This window comes from Dermacentor albipictus, chromosome 9 (assembly GCF_038994185.2).
Source record: "Dermacentor albipictus isolate Rhodes 1998 colony chromosome 9, USDA_Dalb.pri_finalv2, whole genome shotgun sequence".
Lineage (NCBI taxonomy): Eukaryota > Metazoa > Arthropoda > Arachnida > Ixodida > Ixodidae > Dermacentor > Dermacentor albipictus.
In genome coordinates this window covers 35,033,146-35,043,158 of record NC_091829.1, presented here as the reverse complement: position 1 = coordinate 35,043,158, position 10,013 = coordinate 35,033,146, and the positions used below count along the sequence as shown (strand labels likewise).

Here is a 10,013-nt window from a genome sequence, read left to right as displayed (position 1 = left end):
CAGCTCTGATATCGCCCACGCAACAATGGTTGCTTGTATACTGTCAAATGCTCATATTCTGCGGCCGAAAGCTCATGGCACGGTGCGAAAACGCGCGCGCGGAGAAACCGAAACAGTGCGCGGACAAGCATGCAGACGCGCACTCGGTCGCTGCGAATCTGCGCGATCGCTTCATTGAGGCTTCGTTCTATTACACTCCATTTAGTTATACAAACACTATAAGAACATATTTCACATAGTTTGCTCTCAGCGTTTACCTACCTTTCACGCAAGAAGCCGGTTCGGGAGACTCCATCGCGGCGACCGCGCGCAGTGGCGTTCACTGTACGTATTCGGTAAAGAGATAGCGTCTGTAAACGATTGTGTGCTTTCAGTTTGCCCAAGATTATTATTTAGACAGTAAGAAACTTCTCTCGTTTCGAAAGTCCTTAGAGAAATGTCCGGGAGAGCTCGCGCGTGTTGTTTTCAGTGAGCGCTGACAGCAAAACCTATGAGGAGCGCGCCACGTGATCCCTCATACTACGCCAGCGAGGCGCTTCCGATAGATGGCGACTCCGTAACTCCTCGCCGCCAATTATCTCGCAAAATATGACGCATTTACTACATGCCGCACATCTGAACCTATATATTTATCACCAAACGAGGCGTGAAACCTATACGTTTCCGCGGCCATGCATTGGCCGCGGCGAACGGCTTATACGCTGCCACGAAAACATAGCATGGGTCGCCCAAATTATATTATGAGGTTCAACGTGTCAAACCGACTGTTTATGAGGCACGCCGTAGTGTGAGACTCCGGATTAATTTTGACCACCCGGGGTTCTTTGCCGTGCGCACCTATAAAAATGTCGCAGTTTCGCCTTAAAGGCAATCGTCGTCGATTGCGATAGCGAATTAGCAGACACCGATAAGAAGCAAGGATAGTAGTTATCTCAGCCGCGTAAACTTGTAAACATTCGCTAAGTAAATTACAAGCAAGGTGTCACGTGCGCAACAATTAAGCAAACATGAACACATCTCACTCTATGACCACGCACACTCGCCGTCAGAACGCTGGGGTGAGGAAGCGCGGCCGTATATAGCAGGGAGCGAATTGAACTTCGGGCTGCCTTTCGTTTCAACGCGAACTAAGCGGCAAGAACACAGCGCACACAAAGCTATCAGCGTTCGGCGCACTCCCTCCCCATCGCAGATCACTTTCAAGCTAAGGCCCGTGCGGCCGCGTCATATATACACAGCCTCTGCCAGAGGAGAAACCCCCCCCCCCCCCCCCCCCCGGTGCCTAGTTCGCGACGGAAGACGGCGCGCTTCCTCCCCGCTTCCTTCCCTTGCGCGCTCGAGAAGCCACCATCGCCGGCTCGCCCTCACAAGCCTTCACTCCTTTATGCAGCATCACCCGTCGCGGTTGCTCAGTGGCTATGGTGTTAGGCTGCTGAGCACGAGGTCGCGGGATCGAATCCCGGCCACGGCAGCCGCATTTCGATGGGGGCGAAATGCGAAAACACCCGTGTACTTAGATTTAGGTGCACGTTAAAGAACCCCATGTGGTCGAAATTTCCGGAGTCCTCCACTACGGCGTGCCTCATAATCAGAAAGTGGTTTTGGCACGTGAAACCCCATATTTTTTTTTTATGCAGCATACGCTATCGCATGTGTTATCGCCCTTGGGCTTTATACGGAACATCACGCCGATGCCGACGGCAAAATGCGTCTGAGGGTCCATATAATTGCTGTCGCAATAAAACTTAACAACACTGCCCATCCTTCGTCCGGTGAACGTTCGGGCGCGCGTACGACTTCTATGGTGTAGTGGGTCAAGCCAAGGCGATCCGGAGGCATGTGCCTTTCCTCCCATCTTTTCCCCCTCTTTTGAACACCACTCGATCCGTTGCATGCGCGCGGCTATACATGGCGTGCACAGAGGACAAAACGCTTGTCTATAGAACGCACTGCTGACGGCCAAATTAAGCAGCTGCCATAATAGCATGAGGCGACCAGCAGGACGAAAGAAGTATAGAGACATCGCGTAAATATATAGCCGCGCACGGTCACTTCCAAACCTCAGCAGTCATGGAGGCATTACGGAATCAGGGTGTAGACGAGCCGTATGTAAAAATACTGAAAGATATCTATAGCGGCTCCACAGCCAACGTAGTCCTCCATAAAGCAAGCAACAAAATCCCAATAAAGAAAGGCGTCAGGCAGGGAGATACGATCTCTCCAATGCTATTCACAGCATGTTTACAGGAGGTATTCAGATACCTGGATTGGGAAGAATTGGGAATAAAAGTTAATGGAGAGTACCTTAGTAACTTGCGATTCGCTGATGATATTGCCTTGCTTAGTAACTCAGGGGACCAACTGCAATGCATGCTCACTGACCTGGAGAGGCAAAGCAGAAGAGTGGGTCTAAAAATTAATCTGCAGAAAACTAAAGTAATGTTTAACAGTCTCGGAAGAGAACAGCAATTTACAATAGGCAGCGAGGCACTGGAAGTCGTAAGGGAATACACCTACTTGGGGCAGGTAGTGACGGCGGATCCGGATCATGAGACGGAAATAATTAGGAGAATAAGAATGGGCTGGGGTGCGTTTGGCAGGCATTCTCAGATCATGAACAACAGGTTGCCATTATCCCTCAAGAGAAAAGTACATAATAGCTGTGTCTTACCAGTACTCACCTACGGGGCAGAAACCTGGAGGCTTACGAAAAGAGTTCTACTCAAATTGAGGACGACGCAACGAGCTATGGAAAGAAGAATGATAGGTGTAACGTTAAGGGATAAGAAAAGAGCAGGTTGGGTCAGGGAACAAACGCGAGTTAATGACATCTTAGTTGAAATCAAGAAAAAGAAATGGACATGGGCAGGACATGTAGTGAGGAGGGAAGATGACCGATGGTCATTAAGGGTTACGGACTGGATTCCAAGGGAAGGGAAGCGTAGCAGGGGGCGGCAGAAAGTTAGGTGGGCGGATGAGATTAAGAAGTTTGCAGGGACGGCGTGGCCACAATTTGTACATGACCGCGGGGTTGTTGGAGAAATATGGGAGAGGCCTTTGCCCTGCAGTGGGCGTAACCAGGCTGATGATGATGATGATGATGATGGTCACTTCCAAATGATTAACACTTGGTTTCGCACCACGTCTTATCTGCCGAGTGCCGTCTGGAGAACGCGGATCCCTCGTTCTAGACGAGTGTCTTGGACTTCCTCATCGCCACCATAAATTGAAATGTGATCACGAATTAACTGACTCTGAACGCCCGTTACAAGTAACATAAAAGCATAATCCGAACAACCCTGTGATACAGCCAGGCAGCCCTAGTTTTCGGCTGCTGCTGTGAGGGGTAAACTTGGGCATGCTCTTTATAGCTGCTCGCCTGTTAAAGGGAGAGAGATATGAATAAAGAGGAAATGTAGGGAGGTTAACCAGATATTAGTCACCGGTTTGTCTCTCTCCCTCTCTCTCGAAAAGCGTGCGGCGTAGCAGGCAAGCAGCTAAAGAGCATGCCCAAGTTTACCCCCAAAACCAGGGCTGCCTGGCCGCATCACAGGGTTGTCGGGATTATGCATGTCCGAATTAAGTCCGGTACTTCCCAGTAACGAACGACATGCGCGTTATCAGCATGGCATAGCATTGCCGACAGGAAAGTAGCGGGCGCGGCGTTTCCAAGAAAGGAAACGCAAGCAATGCAGATGACGATTACTGTTGTGTGGCACATATACAACCCAAAGGGTGTAAACTTTCTTTGCACTCTTAAAACGATTGCACCCTTTGAGGTGTATATTTGTCCCACAACAATAGTCGTCATCTGCCTTGCTTGCGTTTCCTTTCTTGAAAACTCGGCGCTCACTACTTTCCTGTCGAGAATGCTGCGTCACACTGATAACGCGCGTGCCGTTCGTGACTGGGAAGTACCAGGCTCGCAGCGTTAAAGAAAGGAAACGCAGGCAAGACAGATGACGATAATCGTTGTGGGACAAGATACGCCCCAAAGGGTGTAAATTTTCTACACTCTTAGAAAAATTTACACCCTTTGGGGCGTATCTTGTCCCACAACAATAATCGTCATCTGCCTTGCCCGCGTTTCCTTTCTTTAACGCTGTGAGCCCGGTACTTCCCAGTCACGAACGGCATGCGCGTTATCAGTGTGACGCAGCATTCTCGACAGGAATGTAGCGAGCGCCGAGTTTTCAAGAAAGGAAACGCAAGCTAGGCAGATGACGATTATTGTTGTGGAACAAATATACACCCCAAAGGGTGCAACCGTTTTAAGAGTGTACACTCTTAGAAAAATTTACGCCCTTTGGGGCTTATCTTGTCCCACAACAATAATCGTCATCCGCCTTGCCCGCGTTTCCTTTCTTTAACGCTGCGAGCCCGGTACTTCCCAGTCACGAACGGCACGCGCGTTATCAGTGGGACGCAGCATTCTCGACAGGAAAGTAGCGAACGCCGAGTTTTCAAGAAAGGAAACGCAAGCAAGGCAGATGACGATTATTGTTGTGGGACAAACATACACCCCAAAGGGTGCAACCGTTTTAAGAGTGTAGGAGTGTAGCAATCAAGGGCTTGGCTGCATCGACTCACGACTTCGTGCCACCCTTGTGGGTCCGAAGGATGCTCTTGCCGCTGGAACTCGAGTCGGTCCTTTTGAGGCCCGAGCGCTTTGCGGCCGGCTGGTCCTTGGACGAGCCGGGCCCGGCGCTAGCCATGCCCCGACCAGAGGCCGGAACGCCTCCTCTTCCTCACGTCTCTTCATGGCGCGTAATGTCTTGTCTTGTCTTGTGGCCTCGAGAGTGGCGCGTACCCACTATGGGGGATTGGCCAAGAAGCAGGCGGTTTCCCGTATGGTTAGAAGTAGAGACAATCTAGATTTGTATAGTGGAGCGTGGGACGATAGTACTGTAAATTAGAAGTTTAATTGATTATTGTTAGGAATTCCAATAAAATAAGTAAACGTGAAATAATGAAATAATGATAACGGCTGGTTGATTCTAGGCGATGTGACTGAACCCACTGCGGCCAATAGGCCATGAATCGGCACGTAAAAGTGTATAGTGGCAACTGCAATGAAATTTGCTCAAGAGAATATATTAAAGGGGATATGTCAATGAATAATCGTAGTGAATGAGCTTAATTCATTTGCCTCTGTCGTTATGAATGTTAAGGCACGTATTAAAGAAGAGGTGCTAACAATAGCGTTGATCATTTATGATGAGAAGACCAATAAGAAAGTGCATTTATTTCAATACCTTCAATGACCGAAGGCGTTACAGATGGGAGCGGGTGAAAAAATGGCTGTGGCTTAGCTAAGGTTAAGCCCAGGATGCGAAGCATACTAGCCTTTATTTTAGTTGTTGAACCACTGTTTAGCCTGGTGAACTGCTGTTGCTTGGCTATATTTGGTTCGGCTAGACGAAGAAACAACTCATGCAGGCGAGCGCACGAGCTGAGACCCGGCTATGTAGCTACGCGGCCGCAAGCGAGCGCACGAGTTGAGCCTCCGCTTTTGCAGCTGTTATGACGTCATGTGGTAGCTACGCGGCCGCGCGCGGCGCAGCAAGGAAGAGCGTGGTTGTGCGGCTAGTATGCTTCGCATAAAAGCGTCATAAGCGGTTAGTGCGTACAGTTACCTTCAACGGCAGATGTAAATGCGGAGACGATGATGACGACGGAGGTGGGCAGGTGATCCCGTTCTTTGGCTGTCTTGGGTACGAATGAACCAGGATGCAAATGAATGCAGCAAAAAGGGGCGTCAACTTTGTTAGCGTCGTAGTATTTTAATTAAACATGACATCGTAAACGTTCCTGTCGCAGAGACCTGGTGCTGACGCTGCTAGGGAGAGTAGAACGACAAGCGTAAGATGGTTCCCTACTACTGGCATGTCCCATAACGAAGGATAGGTCAGGTGCCACAACGAAGTCTAAAGGCAATGCGCTTTTCTTCGATTTTATTTTCTCATGTGCCTTGCGGCACACTTTTCAAATTAAAGGAAATTATGAAGATCCAATGCACTTGTTCAGTGAAGCGGAGCTTTGTTTCGGTGACTGAGAGCACTGAAAGCAATGACTATGTCAGTGTCTTCTTCAAGGCTAACGCAGTCACGTTGAAGGTCACATACAGGTCTTTCAGTGTACAATGCATCACGTTGTGAATAAAATGGACTGTCTCGCGAGTTTCCGTTTAGGGTCAACCTGTATAAGGCACCTCATGCATCCTCTTTTGATATCCAGTCTTTGTAGACGCATACTATGGATGCCTACGCATTACGCATGAGGCCATCCCGGTGGATGTCCAGAAATAATGTCCGTTTTACACAATCAGATGGCAGCTGACGCCATCGCGTATGCAAGCGCTCGGAAACATCTGGAAGAGTTTTTCCGACTCACCTAGCTCGAGCCGCATCGTTTCTGCGTCATCTCCGGTGAACTACTCTGCGAGAACGCGAAAGACCGGGGGGTTAGGGAAAGAAAGGTTCGCTTAAAAAAAAAAAAAAAACAGGATTGGTCAGCTACCCCCCCGCGTTCCACACAGATCCAGATGAGGTGGCGCAGACACCGATCTCGCCATCCGGGACCGAGCAGAGGGGGCATGCTTGGTTGGCTTAGGTCACCTCTTGTGGATATGCATACCGCTGTAGTGACAGAGAGCGAGCGAGTGATAGATAGATAGATAGATAGATAGATAGATAGATAGATAGATAGATAGATAGATAGATAGATAGATAGATAGATAGATAGAGAGGGAGAGAGAGAGAGGAATAAGGAAAGGCAGGGAGGTTAACCAGACTGAGTCCAATTTGCTACCCTGCACGAGGAGACGCGGAGAGGGGAACGGGGAGTGTAAAAGAGAGAAAGCATGAGTCTATACCGCACTTCCACATGCACTAAGTTAGGTGCAGAATGTCTATAGTCAGGCACTCAAGTCGGTTGCCTTCAGGCAGTGAAAGAGGGCACGAACAGCGCAACCAGTATGGATGCGCCGCAACAGCACTTCCTGAAGCAAGGGGGAAAAGCATCGGCAGAACCTATCTCTCGGTGACTGTCGACGGTGATGTGTGTAGCATAATTGAAGTAGTAACATAGCGCGATAAAAACCGCAGATACAAGAAAGGTGGACAAAGACAAAGAAAGCTTGTCTTTGTCCACCTTTCTCGTCTCTGCGGTTTTTATCGCGCTAAGTTGCTACTTCAGTTATGGAAAACCCCCAACTAGCCCAACAGTCAACTCTTCTAGGATGTGTTTAGCATTGCATCAATATAGCGACACAACATATTGTTGTCGTCGAAGCGAGTCATGACGCATGTACTGCAGCAGAACTCCTTTTCCCCCGCTTTTAAAGAGACACTAAACGCAAATATTAAGTTAAGCTAAAGTGATAGATTAGATAGTGAATATTATCGCGAACAGAAGCTTAATAATCGAGAAATTGAGGTAAACGCAGGACATGGTTAGAGACTTCCCCGGGACATTCAAGTACTTGCCCGATGACGAAAGCACTCCCGAGTTAAATTGTTATTAGTACTCCACCACTCGTTGCAAAAAAACATCTTTGTATTATAAGACGAAATAAAATACTACTTGTCCAGTTCTATATTATTTTTAGAAAACAGAACTCATTGAACTCGCCCTTGACAACGACCCGGGCGGTCGAAAGGTTTCGTTTTCGCTCGACTCTGGGCAGTCCACGCTTTCGCGTTCGTTATCGCGTAGTGATGCGCTGGTTTTGCTGGCTCGCGAAACTCGCACAAACTGCCAGTGGCAGAGAATACAACTTCCATGTGATGTCGCGAAATGCCGAACGGTCTACGTCACTTGACCAAAAAGCAGCTGCTGCGGCGAATCCACCGCTCTGTCTTGGCTCGGTACCGCGGTCCGTCGGACACCGTTGTACTCACCGACGACAGCAAAGGGCGGTGATGGCGTATGCAACGTCACCACTCCTCCAGTTCAATGGCGGGCGATTTGAATTTCCAAAAGGGTGTTCGGAACCTTCAGGAGCCATTTTCTCGTAAATTAGGTCTTTCCTTGGCACGTCAAGAAGCCGTCAAGAGCGACAAGCTTCAAGTCCAACTTCGGGCTGTCCAAAGGGCCTGCGCCAGGGCTGAAGATCACGGTCTTCCGCCCCCGGCGCGGCCCGCGACTACAACGTAGTCCCTTCGGACCAATTAAAGTTTCTTGTCTGTCTGTTCCTTGGCGCGAAACAAGCGTTACGAGTTTTCTGGAATGGTATTTGAACAGTCCACGCCGACTTGGTATTTGCCTTTAGTGTCCCTTTGAGTACACTCGGCGCCATCTAGCGATGCAACCACGAAGCCGGCGCGTGGCCTCCGAAATGCAAGGCGCGCCGGTGCATTCGAACGCCGACAAACGCGGCATGTGTCAACCGCGCGCGCTCCTCTCTCGCACTTCTCTACACGCTGTCACATCTAGTGGCGCTGCCGATATGTCCGCGCATGGCCTCCGAGACGAGTGGCGCGCCGGTGAGTATGAACGCCGAGAATTGCTCCCTCGCTTGCCGCACACTCAGTGACCCAAGCTCGCGAGAGGTTCATTGAAGAGCGGCACTCATGGCGTGCATTCTTGGCGCAGCCCGCTAAAGCCTTGGCATGAAAGACGTTCATCGAGAAGCGGCAGCTACCCAGTGTATCTGTGGCGCAGCGTGCTAAAGCGTTGGGTTCCTGAAGCTTGAGGAACCCTTCTGACGTGGATTGGATTCTGCGAAGCACCGCCACATACCTAGTCATTCAAGTTGGCGACAGAGCAGTAAGGATGGATGGACATTTTATTATCAAAAACGGTGGCACTTCGATTATTTGCATATGAATGATCAACTAATGGGCAGTACGTGCAATGAAAAACTTAGGTTTTCGTTAAAAATGGAACAATGAAATTTTTTTTTTCAAGGTCTTAGCTGACTTCACACGGCGTTGGCGTATCTGGGATATCGTTATCTTGTAACTTGTAGATGTCCTAAGAAAATACCATCAAAAGATACCCCTCCATGCCGAGAATACGTAGCAATAATTAGCTGCAGTCAGCCAATAAGTATATTATCAAAAATGACTATAATTGTACGTAAATGGCATGGAATGAGAGTCCCTGTGTAGCTGTTGCCCTCTGCCATGCCACCGCGAAGTGCCACTTGCCTCGCCCTACACCAAATGGTCCGAAGTGCCCGAGTTCGGGATGGGGGAGAGCTAGGCCGAAGAAGCAGGGAGCATGCTATAACAGCATGCAATAAAAGATTTACTACTACAAGAGTGCTTTAGTCTGGCGTTCTTACGCTCCGCTCAGCGGCTAAGCAGAGTGGAAGTGCAAATGCGGCCTCTGCTTGGCCTTAAGTGGGCTGCGCAGCACGTTGGGTGTCAGAAAGAATTGGATTTAGAAAGCAAGCTTGCTAGCTATCACGTGGCGTTTCCCAGGACAGCACTTCATTTTCCACTGGATAAAATGGACCGGTAACGCATTACAAGCGCACGTCTACACACCTCATGGACAAATAAGATACATATACGTTTCACTTTTTAAAGTGATCGATGGGTTTTTATTTTCTTTCATTACCCTGAATTTAGCCAGAGGGCGCTGCAACTACAAAAGGTGGACGTTCATAACATCCATCCACTCGCTCCGCTACGCGAAACGTATAACGAAAGCGTTGAAATCGCCTGCCTTGGCTTAGCAAGGTGACTCGGAGCGGAGTGTGCCATAAGGACACTCAACTAAAACACCATTATCCCTCATCGCCGAGCGACGCTGACGTTCAGTGGATACCCTAGGAATGTGTCCAACACGTTTTGTGAGCGTCCTTCGCATGACCGTTTGGGCGCACTTTCTGTGTCCTGAAAACACTAGATCCCTTGCAGACATGCCATGGACTTTGTGGGAACATGCTGCGTACATGTGCCAGTACCTCTTGTACAATGCAAGTTATATTATCTATAAGGTCGCAGCGCAAGCGGTGCGACAGATGCAATGGGCAGAGCACTGATGCAGCAAGAAAAGATACA

General features: G+C 49.2%; 1 protein-coding gene across 1 annotated transcript in view; it reads right to left on the bottom strand.

The window, feature by feature from the left end:
* The window catches only part of LOC135906510 (protein phosphatase inhibitor 2-like), a 15,517-nt gene extending 10,750 nt beyond the window's left edge, over positions 1-4,767 (bottom strand). The window contains exon 1 of the mRNA XM_065437937.2: positions 4,591-4,767. Coding sequence (XP_065294009.1) covers positions 4,591-4,715 — 125 coding nt within the window. The 5' untranslated portion in view covers positions 4,716-4,767. The remainder of the gene's footprint in view (positions 1-4,590) is intronic.
* Positions 4,768-10,013: the final 5,246 nt, after the last annotated feature.